Source organism: Vidua macroura, chromosome 1 (assembly GCF_024509145.1).
Source record: "Vidua macroura isolate BioBank_ID:100142 chromosome 1, ASM2450914v1, whole genome shotgun sequence".
NCBI classification, from domain to species: domain Eukaryota; kingdom Metazoa; phylum Chordata; class Aves; order Passeriformes; family Viduidae; genus Vidua; species Vidua macroura.
In genome coordinates, this window is record NC_071571.1 from 9,801,458 (window position 1) to 9,829,017 (window position 27,560).

Consider the following 27,560-nt stretch of genomic DNA (forward strand, 5'->3'; position numbering starts at 1 on the left):
GTGCACAACTTTATTAAAAGTGAGTCAGCCACGATGAGGGATGGTTTCACGATACACTTCACCTAGAATAAGTCAGAGCTGCAGAGGAGAACAACAGTGCTTGAGGGCTGGGGGGATGTGTGCCCCATCCCCAGCTCACAGGCTCTGAGCCCTCACCTGCGGAAACCCAGCTGGGCACCAACTCAGAATCACAGAAGGGGTCAGGCTGGAAGGGAGCACTGTGGGTCATCTGGTCTTTCCATCACAAGTCATTAACTCACCTCTTTTCAGCAAAGAGGTGATTGATGTACTACAGTTATTGAAATTAGAATATGACCAGTGGGTTGTCTGGTCCAACCTCCCTGCTCAAGCAGGGTCACCGCAGAGCACACGGCACAGGATTGTGTTCAGATGGTTCTGGAATATCCAGTGAGGGAGACTCCACAGCTCCTCTGGGCAGTCTGTTCCAGTGCACGGTCACCTGCACAGTAAAGAAATTCTTCCTCATGTTCAGTGGAGCTTCCTGCACCTCAGCTGTTGCCCATTGCCTCATCTCCTGTTGCTGGCCACCACCGAGCAGAGCCTGGTCCATCCTTCTGGCACCCTCCCACAGATATCTATACACATTTACTTGTCACTTGTCTCTCCTTGACGCCTCAGCTCCCTCAGCCTTTTCTCGAAGGAGATGCTCCTTCATCTCCATCGTTGCCCTCCGCTGGACCCGCTCCAGGAGCTCCTTGTCTCTCTTGTACTGAGGAGCCCAGAACTGGACGCAGACTCCAGATGTCCCTCGGTAGGGCTGACGAGAGGTGCAGGATCACCTCCCTGACGTGCTGGAGCCCAGGACTCCCCCGTCCTTGCCCACAGGGTCAGCCCGGAGCAGCACTCCCGCCCCTCGGCCCTGCCGCCCCGCAGGCGGCGCCGGCGCATCCATCGCTCGGCGCGCGGCTGCCGGCCCTGGTTGCCGGGGCGGGCCCGCACGCAGCGCCCGATCCCGGCCCGCGGCGGCGGACGCGGCCTCCCGGCCCCATGGAGGGGGACAAGGTGAGGGGCAGCGGCCGGGAGAGCGCGGCGGGGGCGGAGGACAGCGCCGCAGTCTCGTCTGCTGCCCCCGAGAACCCCCGCGGCTCTGCTGGGGCCAGCCGGGTCGCTTTGTTTTGTCGGCACGGCGGTGAATCCCCCGCGCAAGAGCCGTAGCGAGGAAATCCTTATCCCGAGGCAGAGGGGGAGGTTGTGCCAGCCGCACGCCCTCCTGCAGAAGGGGGTAGCTGGTTACGGAAATACCCGTTGTTGCACGTTCTAGATAAAAGTGTTTAATTATTGATGCTCCTGTAACCGCTAATTGCTGGGCTTCAGTTCTTCGGGAACACACGTAACTTCTGCATTAAGGTGTTAAATTATTGAACGTTTGTAGAACTCCGGAATAAAGGAAACAAACCCACGTGCGCCCGCTAGCATCAATTACTGTGTGACGTTTTCACTTGCAAAAGTAGACGTGCCAAAGCAGTGAGCTGTGATGGAAAAGTGACACTTTGATCTGAAATATCTCAGGTGTGTCGCTGGGAGAGTGCCAAAGAGCCAGAGGCAGGAACAGCCGCACTGAGTGAGGAATCCTCCTTCTGCTGCTTCTGTCAGCCGTGCTCTTACCTATTTGAAGGCTCTCAAATTGGCAACTCATACTGGAAATAAGAAAAATAAATGTGTACATTCAAAAAATAAGCCATTTAAGCCATTTTTATCTGGCTTAAAAATTAAAGGCAGAATTTTGTCTTACTGTTCTCCTGTGTCTTATTCTTTAGAATCAAATTTAACTGAGTTCTTAAATTAGTTAAAAACAGTATGTTCTGAAAACCTCTTACCTTTCTAGTTGTGAGTGAAGAAACCCCTGTTGATCTCTTTCAAAGTTTATCTAAAGTAACAAGGTTTCTTTTTCCACTGACTGCTTTATCTTTAGATTAAAGAACTGATTCTTAACTGGTAAAAACGTTCATAGATCTTTTTGAGTTCAGTAAATCTGTGGCATTTCATGTGAGTTGAATGCTCTCAGGTGAATGAATTAAGCTAAACCCCAGTGTCATTTAAGTAACAAATCTTAATCTGGATTTAAATGAATATATAAGTACTTCTAAATTAGCAGACAGGTGAGAAAGTTCAATAAGTCCTTTGAAAGTTTTTTTTAAACATTTACTTACAGAGGGACAAAGGACTCAACCCTTTATAAAATATCTCATTTTCCCTGTTTGTTTATTATACTTCTGCAAAAGCAGAGATTTAAGTGGAAAATCATCATACACAAAAGCAACAGCTTCTGGTTGTGGTGGGGAGGTGAAAACTGCAGACCCCAGAAAACTGACATACATATTCTTGGCTGACAGAAAACCACCTGTGAATGTGTGCTGTGTGCTTTTTGCCTCAGCTTGGAAATAAATCTGAAGCTGCCTCATCTGATGTTGTCTGTTGCTCATGCTCATTTTATGCTATTAACATTATTAGCATTCTTTGTTTGCTGATACATACACAAATACCGTCTAATTCCAAAACATGATTTTAAATAGGTTACTGTTTGAGCATTCTGCTCTCTTGCCATCCATATCCTTCCTTCCAGGTGACTTTCATACAAGTTCTGTTGAGTTTCTTAGGCTTTGTTAAATCTTTACTTAAGAAAATTATCAGCTTTGTTTTTACTTTCTCATCTGACTTTCTGCAGTAGTAAATATTTACATTCTTTGTTTTTTTCCCTTTTTAAGTATCAGAGGAAAATAAAGCTGAAAGGGCACTTTATGTTTGATACAAATACTGCCTTCTTGGGACTTCTCATTGACTTTAGAAGTTTACCAGTCCACTACAATCTTCTTTAAAATCCAAGTTTGAAAAGACAAGATCTTTTTCATGTAGAATTATTTAAAAAAAATATATATACTATTAAAATACTGCCTCCATATAATGAATTAACAAACAAAAAAAAAGGGAACCATATATTTATTTTCTTCCACCAATGCAGCTCATCATTACAATATCTATCAGTGATTATTTTGTTAATTTTCAGTAGCTTTTGCCAAATCTAAATTTGAGAATAAAGATAGCCTGATCATGTCACTTTGGATATGATCATCATCCTCCAATGAACTAGTTAAAATATTCAATAGATTAAAATTCTTCCTTTCCTTTAGTGATCTCAAACAATATGAATTTTTATTTAGTCTTTGTAACAGCAGTCAAGCAGCCAAGTGGAGGAGCTCTGCAAAGGCAGATAGAAGAAATATAACTTATTTTATTAGAGAGCACTCTAGTGAAACAGTCATGTGTACTTTGATTAGTTTCATTATCTTTTTGCTCTTCTTCAGTGCTGCATACAAGTATTTCATGTGCAGTCAACTTACACATGCAGTCTGAGCTTCAGGCTTCTTCCAGGTCCAGGAAGGTGAGATTTACTGAGCTAAATCAAATTATTGTTTGCATGATCCTTTCAGTGAGACTTGCCACATGTACCTTGATCCTTTCCTTAGAAATATGATTCATTGTTAAATGTTTACTTTGTCGCACTATGACACAAAATAACTCACACACTCACACTAAGATCAAAAGAGCAAAAGGAAGTAACTTTTATTTCTGACCTTGCAATATACAGAATTCCAAAAGTGACAGTGGATTGGAGGATCAAATTGCCACTTCTCCAACCACACTGGTCAAACCAACAGTCCATCAATTCTCTCCTCCCACAAAGAATAATGCAAAAAAATAATTATTTACATGAACAGTGCGTGAGAACTCCAGTAGAAATATGTAAACATCAGAAGGCATGGAAAACTTTTAAAAGAACTTTAAAGCTTTTAAAAGAACAGAGCAACATCACTTCTCTCTGCAAATTGGTTACTCAGTCTTTTCTGCATTTTCTGTTCTAGAAAAGAACCAAAGAAGATACTTGGAAAGCAGAAGAACTTAGGAAACATCTAAAGGTGGATTTATTTTATTTCTGCTAGTCTTCATGTTAAGCTGCCTTACAGCACTAGAATTTATTGGTCTAAACATAAAGAGTTGACTCTTTGTTCTAAATTAGGTAAATGGAAATAATGCATTGTTACAGTAATCACACAGCAGTCAATGGGGTGTGATTTGCTGGTCACCCAAACCCAAGTGACAGCTGTGCTTTATATATATTATTCACTTTCCTAAAATATGCATTATCCATTGTATTTATTATCATTGTCTATCATGTTTGTCCTGTGTTTTTAAACTGGTTAATTACATTATCCTGGGTCAAATAGGCTTTCAGGCTGCAGTCAGTTTATATTTAACTGCAGTCAGTTGATATTTATATTAGGCTTGTGTTGTATTTTTTAAAAGCTGTTTTCCAATATGTTCTATTATTATTCAATTTGTTAGGTTTTTTCCAATAAGCACAGACATAATGTTAGTATTTACAAAGTAAGCCTAGAACTATATGAGGATTTTAATAGTGTTTGGGAAATTAAATACATATTTAGTAATCCAGCATTTTTTTTTCCACATGAATATACTCCTATCAAAATAGATTGCTGAATTGTAATGATAGATTTTTTATGTTATTTCAGGCATCACTACCAGATAGTCAAAATGAGGACCGAAAACACAGAGAAAAGAAACTGCGGAGGGAGAGGACTGTTCATGACATAGACCCTAACAGACATGAACGCAGAGACAGAGAGAAGAGCAAGGAAAGAACAAGAGAGAGAGAGAGGTTGAAATCCAGTGAAAGGGACAGGGATAAAAGGAGAGAGAGAGAAAGGGAAAAAGAACACCAGAGAGAAGACCGAGAGAGACACAAAGATAAGGTTCAAGAGTCATATTTGGAGGAGAGACACAGCATATTAAAGCATAAAGACAGGGAGACTGATAGAGAACGAGACAAAAAGCACAAGACATATGAGATAAAGCAAATAGATCCACAGAATTATCTGAAATCATTTGAAGGAAGAGATACAGAACATCACAGAAGAAGAGAAATCAGGCATCGTTTGGGTAAGTAACTTTGGGTTATTTGGAAAATATTTGGTATTTAGATAGGAATACTCTGAAACCATACCCCATCTGTGCAGAGAGGATAAAACAGGCAGGTGTAAGTACCTACTGGCATGTGTATTTTATGGAATGTTTTTTAACCTAGTTTTATTTTGATGCTTTTAAAAAGATTGATGCTTGTTTCCCTTCCTCTGAAGAGAGGATGGATGTCACTGATATTGTTGGTCAGTGCCTAGACATTTTGTCCTGAGTTATCATTCACTTGCAGGGTGATTGCTGAAATCAGTAGCATGTGTCATTACTCTTACCATGACACAAGACAGGAGGGATTCATTAGGAGAGAAGAAGGAGTAACCAGCTTTGGAGAGAGAATTTCAACAGAATTCCTTTTTAGAAATATTATGTTAGAGAAAAACACATTGCTAAAATACTATTTCCTACATGCTAGAGTTAATTATACACAGAGTTGGAATATTATAATATCTGTTCCCTAATTTATGCATCTGTTTTCTAGAGGAGGAGAAAGCAAGAACTGAAGAGCAAGAAAGAAGACATAAAGCACAGAAGGTAAAGGAAGTTAGTGAAGTGTTTCCATAACAGAAAAAGATAAAATTGTAGAATAAAGAAGAAACTTTATTGTAGAATAAAGAATAAAGAAGGATCAGACTGCATTTCCCAAGAAATCCAAGAGATGCATAGATAATAAGGTGATGACAAGTGTACAAAACAAAAACAAAGTATATCTCAGCTATCCAATTTTAAGGACATATTTTATTCTCTTTTTTAAAATAAACATGAAATAAAATTTTCATAGCAAAAAATGCTTCATTTTTGTTGCACTACATCAAAAGTTTACATCTGCTATTTCTGCATTTATTACAAGGGCAATTGATGAGTGTACATCCTACTTCAGACCACCTGGTAGACAAGAATTACATTTTTGTGTGAAGAGCATATCATTCAAAGCATTTTCTGTAGCAAAGTGTGCAATATCCAAGAAGAAATACCAGAATCTCATGTGCAGTCATAATTTGAAGCTTGTTATCATAGGAAATTTAAAAAAATGGCTGGAAGAACCATGTGACAAAAAGATTAAGTACTTAGAATTCAATAATTTTAATGGTCAAATATGGATAGATTTGTGAAGATAGAACAGTCTTGGGGAACTTTTAAACCATTTAATATTATTTTCCTCTTTGCAGGATAATGATTTAAGAAAGAAAATTGAAAAATTTTTAGCCTACAAAGTTGAAGAAGGTGAACGTGTGCAGAGGTTAGAGAAACATCAAGAGTTGGATAAAGAAAGAGAAAGAAAACACAGAGAAAAAAAAGAACATTCTGTTGGGACAGAAAAAGAGAGACTTCCTAAAGAGAAAAGTCATAAACATTATGGAAAGGAAGAGGAAGAAAAACATAAATCAAAGAGATCTAAAGAAAAATCTTTCCATGGAGACAGAGAAGAGCCAGCAGCAGAAGCTGACGAGAGAGTAAAAAGTAGAGAAAAGGAAAGAAACAAATATGATACAAGGGTAATGATAAAACATTATCTTATCACTTACTTTAATTCTTAGTATACTGTCAATAGGGGAATCATAAAAATGCTAGGATTTTAAGCCAACATTTTCTGAAATTTGAGGCTAAAGTGGTAGATGAAAACACTATATCTGCATTTAAGTATGCTAATTCAGAATTGATTCCTTCCATAAAATTTGAACAAAAAAATTGCCTTTATGTTATAAACATCTTTTATTCATAAAATTCTTTCTTGCTATGACTTTTGAAATTTTTGCAAACACTTTGAAGTGGAGATGTCATAAGGCTTGAGGTCCATTAAGGTTTATTGGCTGCATTTATAGCAAAAAAGATTTTAATAGAGGCTACTTTTATGTTGTCTGTCAAGGGAGCACAGCTATCCAATTCATAAGTAGGCAGGTGAATATAGACCCTTTATATTTGTGGGATTTGCCTCTACTTCTGAAGGCATAGAATATCTTTTATAGTTCTAGAATGGAGCATGATGTTATATCCTAGAGACTTAATCAATACTTTGTCATTTTTTACTGATTTTATAAGTATTTATTCAACAAGACTGAGAGAAGGAGTCTCTAGTAATTTGTAACTCTTAAAATCTAATTAATTTTATGAGACATAACAACATTTGAGATGGTCTAGGGCAGTTTCTTCTGCTGCCTAAAGAGTGAAGATGTATAAGCTTCTGAAATAAAAGTTCAGAAATACATTTTCTAGTGACAATATGAGTAATTTTCAGTGTAGGGGCCCTCCATGAGTGATTCCTAAACTGACTGACTGCAGCACACAACAAAAGTCTATCAAGGGCTTGCTGAGATGTTCTGTTTGACTTCCTTGGAAATGTACTCGGGTATCTGTTAGAGAACACACACACTGATGCTTCTGTCCCAGAGTTATATTTTATTTTCTGTTTCTGGATAGAGACAAAGACCTTTTTCTTAAACAACCTAATGAATACATTTCCAAATTAAGCAAACCTTCATAATAATTTAATTTATAATTTCATGAATAATTTAAGATTCAAGTCCCTCTACTGGGGATTTAAAGTCCTGAGACTGTTCTTTGTCCCTCCATCCAGTTTGTGTGAATTGTAGTGCATACTGTTAAAGTCTCATACTGTAATTTTTTGGAACAGGCTGGCCACAGTCTTCCAAGGTCAGCCCTTAGGCCCTGGCAGTTTTTGAGAGCATCTTACAAGCAATGACTGAAATAAAAAATAGTCTGTAATTGAAAAAATTAATTAGCAACCTTTTTTGCTGTTTGATGAGAGTACTACTAATACAGGGTCATATACATATTCCCTCCCAGCATTTCTGACTCATTCATATTGTGACTTCTTTCACAGAACAGTGAATACAAAAAGGAGGAGAGGATTCAAGAAGAAATGAGCCATCAGCTTGTAAGGTAAATTCTGAGCTTTAAAATAATTATATACTAGATGATGTCTACTAAGATTCAGTCACCACCAAACCAGTAAGCATAAATTCGTAATCTCACATATTTGGGGATAATACAAGTTTTTTCATAGGTCCAATAGTACAGCAATTGCAAAAAAATCTGTGTGTTGCCTCTAAGATGATTCAGATAAAATATGTATGTATTTGTATTCCTTAAATTATTTTTCTTCATTAGGGTAGCGAGAAATATTTTTCAGTCATATATATTAATCTGGGCACTTAGATTTGGAGACAGACATGCTGAGTTTTACCATCTGGAAATTCACTATGTACTCAAGTGGACACATGTAAGGTTCATGATGAACTACATAGGACTCTGTTGTTTAGTTTGAGTATCAATACTCAGTTCTATCTATCCTAGATGGTATCTAAAACATTATATTTTTATATATAGCAAGTTTGCAGTTGAATATGAAAAGAAAAAATCCAGATACCCTCAATAGGATCACTTAAATTTTGGGATTATGTTTCTGGGTTTTATTACTAGCAAATAGAAATCTTAGAGAACTTTCCTGTATATTCTAGTACTTAGAATTCTTTAATTCTTGAGCCTTGTAAAATTCCTTCTGAAGGCTCAAGGCTACAAAACTTTATGAAGTCTAATTCTCTGGGTACATGGTTGCTTGCAATTCTCACTCTTAAACCCTAGTTTAGCTTCCTGGCTCAATACAAGTCTGGGTTGTTTGCTTCTGGAGACACAGGCAGTGAAGTCATTACCACTGTTGTCTCAGTATTACTAATGTTAAGCATGGGACAAACCACTTTGGCTGAAGTGAATTTGTGGAAATGTGATCCTGTGCAAATCTGAAAAATGAAATATATCAGAATACACACATTGGGATGCTACCTGGCAGCTGCACTCAGCTGTGTCAGCAGTGCTGAATATTCAGGCAATGTTTTGAAGCTGTGGCTGCTGGGGCTGTGGCTGAGTCATTGTTTTTGCTTAGCTTGGAAGAAGAGTTTAGCCATTCCTGAATGCAGGGAAGGCAGTATGGTTTGCTGAGATGTTCTGAAATCCTGGTTCAGCTTCAAGCACTGTTAGTGTTGAATCGCTCCAATTTGTTATGACACGATCCAGCCAAATTTTAGTTTTTATTGTTGCTTTTTCCTGTGTTTGTCAGTCCCAACAGCAGTAGATACAAATACTCACATAAGAAGTAAAATATTCTCTTCTTGAAGTTTGATACTCTCTACTTTCTACGTATGAAATAATCAAATAGATTCTTGAGAAGCAAAGCTTGTTGTTGATTTGCTCCTGCTCTCTGATCCTGACTATATTGTCCCCATAAATAAGACCCCTGAATGAAAAAACAGGTTTGAAATCAGTCTTTGATTTATAGCTTTTGAGCATATTGCACCAACCTGATCTTGATCTCTGGTTTGCTACAGATATTAATACAAGCAATAAATGTGTGGGGTTATGAATTTATTTTCCTCACTACTTTTTCTTGCCTTTTCATTCAATTACAGGTGTTAAACTTGGACAAAGTTTCTCAATTCTTTGCTGGTTAATCACTTGTTTCATTATCCTTTTGTATCATAGAGATCTATAAAAATACTTGCAGAAATACTTTAGTTAAGTGGAAATTTCCAACTGTTCTTTCCTTTTCAGGAAAAAGCCTTTTTTTTTTTTTTTGAAACAAACAAAATCCCCAAAAACCAAAACTGAAACAGAACTGCTTTCTTATGAGTTAACCAATAAAATTGTTGTTCTGTTTTTTAATAGGACTGTAAAAGATAAAGGAAAACTTGTTGAAACAGAGAACATGGACACAAGACAAGAGGTAAAACTAAGGAAGAGGAAATGATTTTTATATTTTGAACTTATGTATTTTAATATTTTTAAATGGACATGTGCAGACAGAACCAAATTTTCAGCAAGTCTGAAGCTGTATAGACTTGGGTTTATTTGGAACAGTCTGTGCAGATACAGCCTAACTCTACCATAAAAAATTTGAAGAAGTTTTGTGATATTTTCAACTCACTGATTCAGCTCATCTTTAAGTGTGAATTTCTGTGGTGAGGACCTACATTTCATTTGTAGTTTGTGGAGAGAAATAGGCATTTCAGTCCTCTTATATTTGGACTCCTTTCCTATTATCTTTTCTGTCTTCATTGGCAATAGGAAGCAACCCAGGAGGGTGAAATTCTTGCTTAAGACCTGACGCACAGAGAGACTTAAATTCTAGGGGTTTGCATTCTATGCTGTTAATTTTTTTTTTTTTTGTATATTTGTTGCTCCAAATGCCACAGCCTTCAAGATATTCCAGCATGACTTCCTAATCCTGCTTTGTATTGACAATATATAGATTTTCTCTGTAAATTCTTTAAAGTGGGAACTCAGATAACTACTGACAGGTGGAGATTTTTAGTTATAAAAACTGTATGGTATGTATACCAGATGCATCTGTGTTACTGATAAAGATGACAGCTCTGTAGGCATTTTCTGAGATGATCATAGGTAATAAAAATTACAGAGTGGCCTAAAAGCTAATAAAGACTCATCTTTGAGTGTGTTACAAAAGAGGTCTGACTAAATGGAATAAGGATTTTTTAAAAAAATCATATGAATTAAACTATATGAATTAGTTACTGCTGAGTACCTGCAACCTTGCAGGCAGAAGAAATCAGATAAAATTCTCACAACTGAAGTTATACTGGGGGATTCAGTCTGTTAATACTGTTAATAAAACACTGCAAATGTTGAAACCAGGAAAGTTGCCGTAAATAAATGGCATTATTTTAATCAAGGTAATAATGTAGAGAAGGGAAATGTATTTGAAGTTATTGCAGGGATACCATAAATCTTATTCCATGTAAATAAAGTAGAGGATTAAATGTCAGCAAAATTATTTAAATATAAAAATTATCTTATTCTACTGTTACATCCATGGCTCTGCTTTCCTGGTTTCAACATTTGCACTATTTTATCAGCAGATTGAGTCCCCCAGTATAATTTAGGTGTAGGGATAATTTTTTCTAGTCCTCAAAAGGGTGGGGCAATCTTAATTTGTTGTTAGCACCATCAATTAAATTGTAGGCAACGCAGCAGTTTTTATGTCTTTTCCAATAAAAATACTGTTAGAAAAACTGTTGGTCTTCCTAAGAGAAGGTTGAGGTCCGTTTTTCTTCCTGTACTATTAGTTTAATTCAGTAATTAGCACTTGATAATATAATTTTATCTGTATAAACGACATGCTATATGTTTGCTTGAAAATGTAAAAATATCTGAGAATAGCAACTATTAATCTATTGTATGCTAAGATTTGGCAGATAAGAGATTTTTTTGGGGGAAGATTATTTAATCTTAAAATAAATGGTTTCATTTATTTTTCTGATTTAGGAAATGAAAGATACACACATCTCTAATCCAGACACAGGACTTGAGGATTTTTCTCTGAATTATGAAGATGACTTTGAAGTAAGTAAAAGTATACAGTTGTCTGTCTGAAGTAATTCTTAAGTATCAAAATAAAGAATAACTTTGTTCACAGAAATAAACAGGATGTTGCAGGATGCTTTTAGTTAGTTTTGGTGACAGTGACCTTAATGTGGCTAACAGTAGGTAGTGAGTAATTAAAATGTTAGGCAGAAACTCTACTATATATTTAGTTAGTTTTCATCAGAGGTTGAGAGCCAACTTTTGATTTTTTCAGTTGAAGTGTTCACAAAATGTTTTCTCTGCCTTTGTGGATTTCAATTATTTAAATAACTTTCTGTGAAGAATGCTGAATTATTTAAATAATCAGAGCTAATAATTTCAGATAAAAATTAAAAAAGCCTGTTCATTTATAATTGAAAAAATATCATAGGAAAAAGGTATTGACACAGAGCATTCACTTCACTGATTTGTTTAATTGAATTCCCTATTTTTAGCTCTCTTTTGTCTACTTTAAAGTTATTAAGATACAAGAGTGTGTGGGATGTGCTTTCATTGTGAGCTGAACTAGAATCATCTTTGTTCAGTGAGGGTGGAATTCATCTCCACTCATGTCAGGAGTGATGATTTCCACTTGTTGAGCTGGTCACTGCAGTAGCCCTTTACCATTCAGTGAAGAGAAATAAGCACATTTAAGACTTGTTCATATCATATGTGTTAGGTGATTATTTTAGCATGACATGAATTGTCTTAGTTTAGAGAATTTGTTAAAGGATGACTCTTAGGCGTAGACATGTGGCAGTTTAGTAAATGTGAGCCTGCCATTAAAGGACAGCTTGAATTAAAACTGTCAAATAAACAACTTCATACATCCCTGAAGCATTTATACCACTGAACACTGTTGTTTTATTTTTTCAAAGAACACATAATTCACCTAAACTTATAGTATCTACTTTAGGATATTAAATAAAAAGACTATTTTGGGCACTGTAGAACAACACTGAGATTATCTTATCTTTGTTAAAATTACTGCAGAATCAAGAGATGCTGTTTTTCTTTCCATCACTTATTTTAGAATGCCTTTCAATCAGAGGATTTATAGATACCTGTATGAGGTTTTTATTTTGACATTTTGTAATTTCTGTAATAGATCTTGGAAAATGCATCTATAGTCTCTGTTTACCAAATATTGGAAGTTCTGTTACTTTCAAAGGTCTATGAAGATGATTTTGAAGATGATGAAGATAAAAGTGGTGAAGTAGGAGATGCAGAAGAAAACCCAAGAGATGTTCAATTTTCCAGAACATCAGAAATTGAAGAAATTCAAAGAGCAATTACTGCAGAAAATGATAGAATTTTTACTCCATTGCCAAAGAAACTGGAAAATGAAAAAAAGGAATCAGTCATAGGTATGTGACTAGATACCAGCCTTTTTTTTTTTTTTTTTTAATGTATGAGTAACAAATACAACTTACAAGTCAGCTGGCCACTTTTTCTAACAGTCTGCCTAAAGACCAAAATCTGGTCCTCTGGATGAATCATGTAGATTTGTGGTAAGCACTGTAACGTCCACATTACTAAATGATTCATAGGCATTACTAATCATTTAAATTGTGAAATATAAAAAGTACAGACTGACATTTAATACATCTTATTTTGGGTAAGAGGAGCATATTAGAGTCTGGATTTTAAAAACTTGAGGAGTGCTGGAAGAGTCTGGGGCTTCCGCTGGCATTAAATTCACCTTTTAAGCAGAGTTGAAGCAACTGTTCTGGAGAGAAAGCAAGAAAAATATCAATACTACTCAAATATATAGCACTTTATCACTTTTAAATGCAAGCTCTTTCTGAAATGTCTGGCATTCTGTTGATCTGACACTTGTGAGTGCCAGAGCTGCTTTTTTAAGTACAGTTGTGGTTCTCCTTTGAGATCCACACTGAAGTGAACAACCACATAGAATCATTGTGCAAAAGAATATGAAATAGCTTTTTAGTCTGGTTCATAGTACAGTCATGGAAGGGTAGCATAGAGTTTCTGTAACTCTTTACAGTATCTCTTTAAAGGTCTTTTCCAGCCTGGAAGAGTCTCTAATTCTGTCAATAGATTTTCAGTTAATGGTCATTGCAACAGGAACCAGCATACTGTAATGTGAATTTCTTCTTGCAGAAGATTTATGCAATTATTATTTATCTAATGAACAATATAAAATTGATAAAGATTTTTCAGTTTCAGAATTGTAGCACTTCATGGTTTATTCTTAATTACTCAACACATTCTTTTTTTGATGAACTTTTGTTCTTGTTTGCTTAAAATGGTGATTGAGCAGTCTGGCAATTATTTTTATAAGTTAAAAAGCATTTTACAAGTATTGCCTAAAAAGGCAGTCATCCTTTGAGGAAGTGAAGCACCATTAGTCCTGACTGGAAGTTGGATCTTAAGGTCAATTAGCTACAACCCAGCCAGGAAAGGGAGTAAGACAGACGTGACATCAGTTGTTGTAGTTGGTCTGTTAAGTATAGCTTTTCAAGGAAGTTTTCAATGTTTTCCTTATTCAGCTAAGGATATTAGTTAAGCCTGTGTTGATGAGGTTCTCCTCTACCTGAGTTCTTACTCAGGTGTAGTGTGCACATGGTGAAGTCTGTGTGAATTCAATGCAATCTTTAGAATCATCACAGAGTGTTTTACTGTACACAGGGGAACAAAGCACCTGCTGATGGCAGCAGAAAGAAAGAAACACTTTCAGTATCAGTCTTCTAAAGTAAAAATTACAATGGTCAGTCATTTTGAATTGATTGATAAAGAACCATTCTAAGGACTACATGCTGGCCCATTACTGATGTTAAACTCATTATACTGAAAATGGTGATAGAGCACTTTGTGTAACACGTGAACCAGGAACTTTTAGTAGCTGTGTTGTAACAAATCTGCTGCTTTTTACATTTACTGCTTAACATTTTCATGCACTTTTAAGTGTGAACTGTAACACTGTGTTTTACAATATCACAGAAAGGCAAGATTCTTCTGTCAGAAGCTCTTTTTGTGGAATATTCATGGATTTCCAAATGGCAAACCAAAGACAAAGCAGGCGAAGTATGGCCAGTAAGCAGAAGTAAGTGTATTTTAAATAATCCATGAAAAATGGCAGCCCACTATGTGAGATGCAGGGTTTTCTTGTTATTTTCATTGAAAATCCTTTCTTTTCATTATTTTCATTGAAATACGTGATACTTAATAAACTTGAGTCTTACAGAATCAAGTATTTTATTAACTAGCAGTAATTAGTTCTTAAGTATATATAATTTACAGTATATATAATTTATATAAAATACAGTATTGCTACAAGTCATTTATAAAAAGAAATGTATCTATATATCAGTTTATGTGCATCATTTTATTACAGAACGTGTTGCCACAATTGTAATTTCTTCATTTAATATTTCAGTCATTTAATTAGATATTGACTTAAAGTACTAAAGAGCAAGCCTTTTAACTACCATCAGGTCTCTGCAGAACTGTAACTTATTGATATAATCAACAATATATGGTGCATATAGTTGCCAAAATAGCACATTCCCTTTCAGAGATAGCATCAATTGCTGTAAAAACATGCCATTACTGATCTAAAATTGATCTAGATTTGAGATACCTGAGACATCTCTGTATTTTAAAGAAACAAATTGATGCCTGTTTTTTGTGGAACTTGACAGGAGCTCCACATTTGTCTGAAGCACTGTATATATCTTCAGCTTTCTGTTACAATGTTTGGATGCATAAAGCAAGATAATTAAATGTCATTGTTAATACCAGATTCCACTGTTTCATGGCTGTACATCAGTGGCTAATTTTCACATAAGGGAGATTTTATTGTCTTAAGTTATTTAATTCACATTGCCTAAAATTATATACTCAAATTTTACACAAGTTCATTGTCTAGGCTTCCTCTCTAGACTGTAGAGACGATTAAGAAACTCACAAAGGCATCTCTGGAGAATTGCCTTCTGGAATGTTTGTCAGCCTCTGCTGATTAAGTACCATGACTGATTATGACTATGTTTATAACTCTGTGTGCATGCTAACAGCATACACAGCCTGTGAAGATAATGAGCATTTTCATGGGAAGAGGAAGGGGTTGTGAAATTTAATGTTGTGATAATACATTACTGCCAGTAAATAGACTGAAAGCATCCCATAAATAAGTTGTGGCACTTGGGAGTTGTAAATTATAAATACAAGCTTATTCGTTTATTTTAAGGATTTGTCTGCATGTATCATTAAGATTTGTAGCTAGTAAGCAAGTTTCTTATGTTTGAGTTATATCTCAGCAATCTATGTCCACATTTGTGAAGAGATGATACATTAGGAAGCACAAGTTAAAGTAAAATGGGTGTAAGAATATGCAATGGATGTCATCAAGTAGCAAAAAGGAGATGTGAAAATTGTCCTTATGCATAAAGAAAAATTCACTCTAAAATACTGATGAAAATTCTAGCTCTTGTTACTCTAGTCTTTTTCCTTTTCAAATACCATCTTGGCTTAGCAAGAAGCTGTAACTAGAACATGCATCTGCAAGAGTGTCTAGATATGGAATTGCTATAGATCCATAATTATATCTGGTTTGTATTTATGTATCACTTTTAAGTACATGAAAAACCTGCAAGTGCAAGAGAGAGAAAGGGAGACTGCAAAAATTATCTAGTTATCAAAGACTGTACTACAGCAAGAGCCTGGAATTGACTTGTAAGCAGACATCTTTGTGTAATTCAAGCAGTTCACTCTAGAAATGAAATATCTTAACAGCTTTATGGCACTGAAGTAGATAGATAGTTGGGTGAATTGTGACAGGGTCTGTCAGTCTTTTCCTGCATATATGTAACAAAGCTAGGACATCGTAGAAGATCTTTATAAAGCATGTACACACATGAGTGATGTGAGTTAATAAAATGAGTTTAGGGGAATTAGCCACTGTCCTAACTATAGAAGAAAGAGACATTTATCTGTTACCTCACAGAACAGCTTTGGAATACTTAGGCAAGATGATCTGCTGAGCTTTTGATAGTTTGGCTTTAGTAATAAACCATTTGAAGTTTTCCATTTGCAATTAGTATTGCATTTTCAAATATGATAATTATCTCAATGTAACATTAAATGAAAACTCTAAACAATAGCCTATGTATTTCTATTGTTACATTTTTATCTGCTAATTAATTTCAGTACAACTTCAATTCCCATAGATTAAAGAATTGTTAGATACAAAATCAGGTTGTCTTTCTTTAGAAATACCAAATATTTGTTCTTAACCATTTTTGTGTTCCTCTCTTGTAATTAATCCTGAAGAAAACGGAGTTCAGAACTTCTCCCACTAATTGACCTGGATTTCTCAGTTAGTTTTTCATTACTGGATTTGCCCCCTGTCAATGAGTACGACATGTACATCAGGAATTTTGGTAAAATGAACACTAAGCAGGTGCGTAACAAACACCTAGTAACGTTTCAATCCTCAAAAGGCCGGATTTTCCTTCTGGAAAAGAATTTTCCTTAAAAAATGAAGTAGCTAAAGCTACCAGGACATAAAGTAATAAATTAATCATATTCATCTCTAAACCTCAATTACTATAAAGCAATGATCTCAAAACTTTTGGCCAGACAGGCAATTTCCTTTCTGTATTAGAAGATGACTCTCATTTTTCTTCCCCATTTTCTAAAGGGCTTTTCACCTGTCTATGGCTCAGTGTCCCCAAATATGCTGGGTTTGATGTTTACACACTGTGGAAGTCATTCTGTATTTTTGCAATATTATTTATTTAGCACTCTGGTTTGAAATGTGGTAAAATGTGTATGCATGAAATAGTGACAGTGTGTCAGTATGCTCAGATCTGAATTCAAAACCAGAAGAGGCTGAGCTTTAAATTTCAGTTTTAAAATTACTAAGTTCTATTCCGATATGTGCTGTCAGTCTTAGCTGTCTCACCCCATATATTGATAATTTAATCTTTCTACTTTAGGCATATGTTCAGTGTAATGAGGACAATCTTGATAGAGACATTCAGACTGAGGAAATTGAGACACTGGAGAAATGGACTCAGCATCCAGGAGAAAGTGCTCTTGTATCTGGAGGTAAAGAACATTTTCATCTTACTCACTCATGGATGAGTGCATGTCATATAAACTTTCTCTTTGCTGTCCATTACTTGTGAGAATCTGTAGAGTGGCAGGCTGCAATGATAGCAAGCTGACATAGGCACTCTGAATCCTCATGTGGAAACTATGAAAAATAAGTGGCAGAAATAATTTTTCCTTCTGGCTTGATGTTTCTGTTGGCAGCAACAACAGATCTTGTCCTTCAACGCTGTTATTTCTACTGAAGATAAGTTGATTCCTGCCACTCTCGTCTTGCTTAAAAATGAAATTGTCCTTTCACTTTTCTTAACTGATTCTCTTTTGAAGCCTCAGGTTTGGTTTTTTGTTTTGCTGTTTTTCATAGGTCCCATAAACAGCCAGGATACATCAGTGAATGGAGCACCAACACCTAAAATTGATTCACAACGATTAGCAAATTTTCTCCGGTCTGCATGCCAGGTACACTGATATATCTTTAATATCCCTTATGAGCTCTGTGCATAAGTATACAGTGTGATAAATCACTTAGCGTTCTTGTTCTGACTATTTTAAATGAATTACTTAAATAATACTTGTTATCAAAGAGAATAATCTCTCTGCAAAGAAATGGAATCAGAGCTGTGCAACTTTTATGTCTGTAAAGCTGTATTTGCAAAGTTACAAAATTAACAAGATAGTTGATAAAGTTTTATGAAATGAATCCACATAACTTTAGAAAGCTACATTAATAGCAAAGCTGGAAGATAAGATGACCCTTTTATTTCTATAAATGTAATTATGTTTGAAAGGTGATTGCTGTTTTGCTAGAGGAAGATCAAGTTGCAACACAACCCAGGAAACTAAGATCTCGACAAACCAGTCTGTCTATTAGTGATAGCTGTTTCCAGTTAAATACTAACCAGCCATTCCTCCATGGTAAGGGAACTTTATTCTACACTTTTTAGTGTACAGAGTGATCTCTTCTTTCTTATGCAAAGTGCCATGTTCTTTGTCATTACTGTGCAAACAGCACATATCAGGATATACAGATGATGTAAACCCCACTTTCCTTTTAATTGGAGTAATCTTGCTGGAACTCTGTGCAGATTGATTTCGCATAGGGAACATCAGAGCATCTTACAAGAAATATATTCCATCTTTTCCTACCAGAAATAAAGACAGCAATTACCACGATGGGTGTAATTTCTTGTTCCTGTTGTTGAAGGGCCATCCCAAAGGGTGTAATTTCTGTTTGGGCTCTTTATGCTGACAATAGAGCCAAAGTTACAAATAAAGGCAGGTTATTCAACAGGGACATTGTAGCCTGATATATTTGTAAAGCAATTATATCTTCTCCATATAAACAGTAGCTGTTCAGATGAAAAGTGAAAAACAGAGCATCTGTAATTATGTTAGGAAGGCCTATTATAACACAGAACCTTATGTCATCTAACATGAATATGTTAGATGGAGATAAAACCAAAAAAGCCTGGCCTGTGCTGTTTCCTGTTTGAGACTCAGATTAATTTTCAGTGTATATACTGACATCAGATCAGATTGGCTTGCTTATGCCCAGGATAATTATTCTATTAATTTCCCGACTCTCTTCCTTTTTGCTTTCTACTTCTAGTATTTTGAATTCCTTCTCTAGTCCCTACTTTTTTATTGTATAGCTTCAAAAGAAACACAGTGTTAATAGAAATATTCTTCATAATTACATCTTAGTTTGTTTGTTGCTATAGCAGCTGAATATGCTTTTTCATCTGCATTGAATATGCTTTTTAATTTATTGCTTTTCTTTCTTGGCTTTTTTTTTTAATGGTTTAGGCCGAAAAATACCCTGCTTGTATGTCTCCCAGGTTCAGAGGCAGACACTACTTTCTGCTCATGGATTACCTGAAAAGGCAGATGTGGGTTTGCTGAGCAGAAAGAGCCTTATATGTGTTTGGAATATCTGGCAGCCCTCCAGTCCTCAGAAAGTTTTAATATGTGATTCAGAGGTATGTTTTAATAACATTGTATATTGTTCCATCAATTACAAGACTTTATTTAAAGATTTTATTTTTACTTGGGGTCTTTTTTTGTCTTGCTGCAAAATATGCCATCTTCTATCTTCTGAGAAACATATTTGAGCCTAGTGAACAAAGACTGTTCTTGTTCTATTCTGTGCTCCAGAACCAAATTGTAGTGATGGTCATGGTGTTTTTTTGGTTGTTTTGATTGTTTAATTTTGACCCTATTTCGTGTTTGAAGAGTGAATGGAAGTAAACATCTGGTTCAGATGTTGTTAGGATTTCTCTCTCCTCATCATTCCCATCCAGCTGAGTCACCTCTTTCAGCTTTGTGACAGTAGATGCAGATTACACGATGATTGTTTTGAAAAGGGAAGGCCTACTGAAGGTCTTGTATCCTACTTAATTTTTAAAATAGATTTCCCTTCTGCCATAAACACATGTAATCTGTATTTTCTGGGTTTCCATGCTCACAAACCTATTTCAGGCTCATCAAACCATTGATCTTTATCATAATATCTACCCTGCATGCTTTTACTGTTTTACAGGTGATATGTTGCTGCTTTAGTCCCAGTAAAGCAACGTTAGTTTTTGCTGGAACAGTAGATGGTTCATTGTTAGTGTGGGATCTTCGAGAAGACTCAAGAATGCACCCTTGTATGATGATCACTGGAACTGAGTGGACATTTAGAGTTCCCACATTTTCCACGGGTGAGCATCTGTGCATCCTGGTCAGCCACTTTGTGCACAGTGAAATTGTCACCTAAGTCTTGATGTTTCTGTAATGTTCATGCAAGACATCCTAGAGTGAAGAATAACATACAGCAATAGTTGTGTAAATAATTTTATTAGGAGTGTAGGTTTAGGGTAGTTATTAGGAAGACATTTTTTCCTGAGGGAGGGGTGAGGCACTGACACAGGTTGCCACAGAAGTTGTAGATGCCCCATCTCTGGAAGTGTTCTAGGCCAGGCTGGATGGGGCTCTAAGCAACTTAGTCCAGAACAAGGTGTCCCTGCCCACAGCTGGGGCTTGGAATGAGATGATCTTTAATATCCCTTCCAGTCCAAACCATGCTATGATTTTCTGATTTAACTTTGGCTGTTGTACTATTATTTCTCTAAAACTACACACATTTACAGAATCCTCTTTCTTCACAAGTGTTTCTAATTGCAGCAGCCATGTAAAAGTAAACAATAGTTGGTTGTAGATAGACTTTTAATTTTTTTAGTAGGTCAAAATGCTTGATGTCTTGCATTGCACACTGGTAGTCAAATGGATGTGTACAGTTTCATGTAGTTGCTTATGTAAGCAGGCAGGTTTAATGCTGGATACTTAGGAAGCTTTAATGCCTTCAGTCTTAAATGAGATTAAGTTCAGTGCACAGGGCAAGTCCAGAAATCATGAGTATCTGACAAAGAACACACATTGAAATTACTCTAAACACACATTAGCCTTTAAATGTTATTAAATAACATTTATTAAATGTAAATACATATTTTCTTCTGGTTAATACTTTGTTTCAGGTTTTTTCAGGATAATTTCTACTAAGAGTAATTTTTCTTCAATTTTATCTTCTGTTATAGTGAACAGTGATTTATTTCTACCCCTGTTGTTTATGGAGCTTGAAATAATTCTTTCCATACTAAGCCCAAAATGGCAGGTTTTAATGAATTGTCTGGCACAGTGGCATAAATGGTACATCAGTCATTTGGAAAATGAGAAGTGAATAGAAATACTGCAACACTGATTTATCTAATAATATTTTGTTAATTTAGCAGTTTGCAGTATTGTATTTGAGAGCTGTGCAGAGTTCATTATTTGCCATTCTTTGTAATCATCATTCTCCCATAAGCTGAAAAGTGATTAAGATTTTGTTGGTTTTTTTTGTGGAAAGTACTATGTTTAACTTTCATTATCCTCATTTACAGATGGCATTCTAAACTCAGTAAACCACGCCTCTCCTATACTGGCGGTGGAACCTGTCTCAACTTCTCTCAACAGTGACCACAGTTATGGGCTCTCAAGCCTGTCTTATCAGGAGGGTATGTAAATTGCTCTTCTAAGCATCAGTACATCTGAGTCTTTCTTTAGTTATCTAGTGAAACAAATATATCATAGCCAAAATCCAGTTTATAATCAGAGCCTGCCTCTTAAGTTGTTTGTAGTATCAATTGCATGCAATATTCATGTTTGTTTTCTGCTCTCATTTTTATGTAATGTTCATTCAGTGCAGCTTCACATCAGATGTGGTTCTGTGCTTGTTATAAAGTCTGCTTTCTAGACCATATTTCCATGATAAAACAAGTTATCACTCAAAAACTATGTTTGGAAGAGTCTTAGTGCTTCTCTAATGTCCAAAAAAAAAAATCCCTGCCTGAGTCAGTGGAGCAACTTGCTTATATCTGAAAGCACTTAAAATGTGTGGCTGTAACTGGTGGTTTTTCCTATGTCTTTTGCCTGTTCTTTTTATGACCAACCTTTGCAAAGAAACTCTAATCCTCACATCCTCAAATTCTCAGACAGTGTGCTAGGGAAGACATTATCACTTCCATTGCAGATTTGTACTTTGAAATCCATAGTGGTTTGAAGAAATGTGCTGCCTATTGCAGGTTTTATGAGATTCCATCTGTTTCACTTTATATTCCCTTCCAAAGTCCACACAGAATCCAGACATTTTAAAAAAGATGCAGACTGAGATCATCTGCCTTTCTGGTAGGACAGGCTGCACATACTGGAATAGACCAGACTAGACCATATAGAACAGACTGAGTTGTCTATATGTTCATCTAGGATCTAGTTGTCAGTTTGTTCATCCAGGATCATCCAGTCCAGCTGCCTGATCAGTTTGGGGCTGACCAAGTTAAAGTGTGTTAAGGGCATTGTGCAAATGCCTCCTCAACACTGACAGGCTGGGGCATTGACCACCTCTCCAGGAAGCCTGCTCCGATATTTGACCACCCTGTCAGTAAAGAAAATTTCATGTCCTTTTTTCCCTTTGGTAAAATTAGGGCACTTTCCCTTTTTATGCAGCTGAGAAGATTGTAGACGTTTCAGAGGATGTATTAATGTAGGAAATGTTTCAAATCCTTTGCTGTTGTTCAGAAGGAAGGTCAGTGTATGAATATAAATTGTTGCCATTTCTTCCATAGAAATGTCAGGCCCTCCATTTCAGATAGCTTCAATGGATGAAAATGGAATCCTCAATATGTGGGTGAGTATGTATGAAAAGAGAGAGTATAATGTGTAATAAAATACTTCAAATACAGCAACCCAAATTCATAATTTCTTAAGAGAATTGCCTCCTTGAAAAGTACAGCAACACTAACTATTCTGTTGGAATTCTCCCTAAAAGCTTTGATCTGACTCCAAAATGTTATCTTTAGGCAAAAGTATTAACAGGTACATGAATTCATGAAAAAAGGCAATCAGTTGTTTTACTTCATAAAAATATGTTCATATATTTCCAGTACTTGATTAATAGTCCTCAGTCATCTTTTACCCACCTACTTTAATTTTAAAATCACAGTGGTGTCAGAGATGATACTGAATGTAGGGGAGAAATTAAATTCCTAATTCATATAAAACAAATGTTAAAGAGATAAAAAGTGAAAATCAGAGGATAAGATTTCCTTGCCTAAAATATGATGGTTAGGAAAGCACTAGGTCTGCTGCTTTTAATTACTGTCCTGACAACTCTTCTATCACTTGTTTTTAGTGTTTTTTTACCTGATGCAGCTTTGGCCCAGCTGCTGAACCTGTGAATAATAAGGGGTAAAAGTATTTCACCTCTGTGTCAGTAATCAAGTTCCTCAAAGCCTTAACTGTAGTTAATTAAGTAACTTTAGAAGCAACAGATTCAGGCCAAATAATCTACCCTTTTTATTTCATGTATGGTTCATGTATAGGTGATTTTATTCATGTATAGGAAAGCACAGGAAATGTGTTACAATTCCTTGTTTAGGGTGGGTTTTTTTTGTGACTGACCAAACCAACAAGATGCCAACTAGCAATTCAGTGTAGAATGTAGCTTTCCATATTCTGCTTTCCATCAGGGAACATCCAGCAGGCATGTGAAGCTATTTTTAAAATTGCAGACTTTGACAGGCAGTAGAGAATCTACCTGTAATCATTGTAATGTTAGACCTGCCTCTCCAAACAGTCCCTTAGAGTTATTGCTTACTATTGCAACTTTGAAGCCTGGTAAATATTGATTGTTTATTAATGTTAAATACTGGCTTTTCAGGTAGTTGTTGAATTGCAAAAAGCGGATCTAGCTGGTTCACAAACTGACTTAGGTGAGTACTGTACTACTGTTAGAGGTAGAATAAAATGCTCCAGTTTTGAGACTATGAAGTTAAAAGAGAGAGGAAGAGTCAGTGATGGCAGGAAGTAGTTTAGAAGAAGGCAAAATTACTGAGGAAAATATTCATTCTGAGTAGTTCATATCTGATGTTTGGGGTTGTTGGTTAGGTAGGAGAGTAATTTTCACTGCTATCTAAATATCATCTGCTAATTCTGTATTGGTATTTGCCATTGGACAGCCACATTTCTTACAGTGCCAGAGTAGTTTTCTGTGTTGTCAACAGGTTTGTTTTTTTGTTTTTTTGTATTTTTTTTCCCAAAGAATGTGCAATTCTATGTCTTTGGTCATCCTCTTTGTACTTTAGTTTTAACCAAACCTGTTATAGTGATTTTGTTGTTGCCTGTGTCTCCATTTTGAGAATTGTCCAGAAAGCTCATTTTTAGGTAAGATACTTAATTTAGCATGAGAAAATTTTTCTATGAAAACACTGAAGAACCAAGTCCATTCAGCCCTTTTTGAGTTATGTAAAGGGAGAAAATTACATTCTTCTTTGAACAAATTTGCACTTACATGCTTACCTAACTGGAAAAGGCTGTGACTAAAATCCTTTTACATTTGAAAAAAAAAAAAACAATGAAGTAATGCCAGAAAAGTAGAATTTTTGATCAGTTTCTATAAGCTCATGTGCAATGTCAGGCTATATTAAGCTTCTAAAGCTGGGTATTATGTCTGTGGAGAGGTACATTTTAAAGCTGTGGTCATGTGTTGACACATTTTTACTGCAACCAGCAGTAAAATTTTTTCCTCTTCAAAAATTTTTTGTCTTTGAAGGATTTGCATTATTTATGTTGTTCTCTGCTAACAAGTAACATAGACCAACTTTGTGGATGTATTATTCCACTATCTCATACCTATAATTCATTCTCAAAGATCCAAGTAACATAAATGTGCACTTTAACCACTTCTAGAATTGAGTCTTACAGAGAGAAAAAGCAATGTGTAACTATGTTTCTATTTCTGTCAAAGATTATAACGCTTCAGATTTGAATTCTGAAGCAAATAGTTCTGAATGATGTAAGGTTTTTATATGTCAAAGGCTGTATCTGCAGTAAACTAAGTATGAAATATCCTTTTACTTATTACCTTATGATTTCATTTATTGATTGCACTTTTTAAAATCACTTCAAATAATATTTTTTTATAATTTTAGGCTTAGTTCCTGGAGGGAAAGTGAAGTTAGTACATAGCTCTACTATGGAATTGAGTAACAGGTAGGAAAACTGGGGCATTTCAGTTTTACATAAGTTATCTCACAAAGCTAATTTTTCCTATACTTTACTAATTTGCTGTTACATAAGATATATTTAACATAATTTTCTGTTTGTGGGTTTTTTTTTAATATACATTTCTTCCTAGATCTAGTCATAGACATTTTAGATGAAGAATTTCTGTATGTACTTGCACAGCTTTAGGAGGCAATTCCCTGTGTTAATGTCATCTTTTGCCTTTGCCATTTTCCTCAGCCTTTTCCCAAAGGATATTAGCCAGAGAATGCCACAGACACTGACTATTAAATTTCTGTCTTCTAATCCCAATCACTTCATTGTTGGAACAAACATTGTGAGTACCATCCTGGAATTCATCTCGTTGTTAGTTTTTTGGTTTGGAAGCTGTCTCATTTAGTTGGGATTTTACCAGTAGAGTATATAAAATTTATAATTTGAGCCTATATTATTAAAATCTGTTAGCTAATAAAATTTGTTAGCTAGTAAGAATCTTTTAAAGTATCAGCTCATTAATTATTTAACTCTTTCCTGTAATACCAATAATGCAACTTTTTTGTTGTTTTGTTTAATTAATTTTCTTTATATTGTTCATAGGGTCTGGTAGGTCATGGTACAAGACATCATTTAAAAGTTGTTCCAAAGCTATTCAGGCCCCAGGAGAGCAGGCTGAGATCCATAAGCATCACTGCAATTGACTTCTTCCCTTTTGGAAAGCCACTATTTTTGGTATGAAAATGTTTTAATGGAAGTTTCATTTTTTAATTACTTGCCGAGGGAATATTTCTAATTTGATGTATTTAATAGATGTGTTAGTAGATTTACCTCACTAATTCAGATCTGCCATGAAGGATGACAAAAAAAAAATCATAGAATAATAGGATAATTTAGGTTGGAAAAGACCCCCCAAGATCGTCAAGTCTAACCCTTGACCTATCACTGCCAAGTCCACCAGTAAGCCATGTACCTAAACACCACTTCTTATATCTTGGTTACTTTGTTTTGTTCCAGAAGGTATTTTCTTTTTGTCTGTGGTGTAGGTTGGCTGTTCAGATGGAAGTATTAGATTACACCAGATGACATCAGAGTGTCCCCTCATGCAGTGGAATGACAGCACAAAGGGCCAGCCAATTATTGCCCTGCAGTGGGCTTTGACAAGACCTGCTGTGTTCTTCGCCCTGGATGCATCATCCAATATTTACATTTGGGATCTTCTGGAAAATGATTTGTTGCCTGTGGCCAAGCAGACTATCCCATCAGAGAGGTAAGTGCTCTCTTTTTAACAAAATATTCTTGCATGTTTTTTTTGCTTGATTTTAAATGATCATTAGAATTTGCTTTTCTAACTCTTATTTTGTGAACTACTGAAGGTGTGGAAACAAACTACAGTGAGCTAAATTTTAACTGTCTTCCCTAGGCTGAAGTTAGCCTTGCTGAATATCCCTCTAACTAAAAGTTTTCCTTGTATCCTTGTTAACTGCAGCAACACATTGCTAGTTTTTGGAGAAATTACTACAGTTTTTAAATTTATTAAATTTTTAAGTCATTTAAATGTTAAGTTTATTACACTGTAGTAGAAAATTGTTGTCAAACATTGTTCATTTTTACAAGCTTAAAATAATTTAAAACCAGGATTAGAAATTGATGATGAAATGCATGGGGGAAGATTTGCAAGTTATATTTACATTAAATGGTTGCAACTGGTGAAAAGCTAAAGAACACACTGGGGCTTGAGCAGAAAATAAGAATCATTTAGTTGACTGTAGGTAACCTGATACAAACATGATTGAAAGCACCAATTTCTGTGTATTTTGCCTCAATTAAAAACCACTTCCTTGTTCTTTTGATTTCAGGGTTGTAACTATGACTCTGCTGGGAGAGCCAGAAAAAGCAAATGGATTGTTAGGCATTGTGCTGGCCAAGGAATCTGGGCAGATAGACATTCAGTATGTAAAGAAGAAGTGGGCATTACCTCAGCCTGAGGAATCTGACAAACTGTATTCTATTTTATTGCAGTCTTTTTAGAAACAGGGTTGTACAATTGGTTGCAAAATGTGTAGTTAATTTTTTACTTCAATTAAAAATTGTTAATGTAATTTGTATATAACTTGTGTATATTTTAAAGGCTATCTATACAATATTTCAACTGAAACAATATATTTTATCATAAAAATAACAATCAAATTTACATTATTGTACTCAAATATATGATGACTGTGTTTCATTACTGAAAGTAGTCCAGATGTACATATATTTTTAAAAAATAGCAAAAATGCATTTCTATAAATTACACTGTTGTTTCTCCTTATTTCACTCCAAAACAAATCACAGCAATTCTTTGGCAAATGTAAAGTTGTGTTGCTGTACAACCTGAGTGTGAGGTGATTTCCACCTCTGGGCCTCTTAAACATTAATGCTTGGTAAAGCTTTCTTGTGTCTACCTAAAGACCATATACAAGTATATCAAAACACAAACTACATCACACATATCTATCTTCTGATTTTGACCCTGAAACTGTGCA

At 35.6% G+C, this 27,560-nt stretch overlaps 1 protein-coding gene across 1 annotated transcript; it reads left to right on the forward strand.

The window, feature by feature from the left end:
* Positions 1-27,134, forward strand: DYNC2I1 (dynein 2 intermediate chain 1). Its single transcript, XM_053981920.1, has 24 exons — positions 1-1,023; positions 3,882-3,935; positions 4,551-4,977; positions 5,492-5,544; positions 6,180-6,506; positions 7,853-7,911; positions 9,691-9,748; positions 11,308-11,385; positions 12,557-12,752; positions 14,350-14,452; positions 16,678-16,807; positions 17,346-17,457; positions 17,825-17,919; positions 18,249-18,375; positions 19,267-19,439; positions 20,000-20,162; positions 21,381-21,494; positions 22,602-22,663; positions 23,696-23,747; positions 24,966-25,026; positions 25,279-25,375; positions 25,636-25,767; positions 26,079-26,302; positions 26,892-27,134. The coding sequence occupies exons 1-24, from the start codon at positions 763-765 to the stop codon at positions 27,061-27,063; spliced, it is 3,330 nt and encodes a 1,109-aa protein (XP_053837895.1). The 5' UTR covers positions 1-762; the 3' UTR covers positions 27,064-27,134.
* Positions 27,135-27,560: the final 426 nt, after the last annotated feature.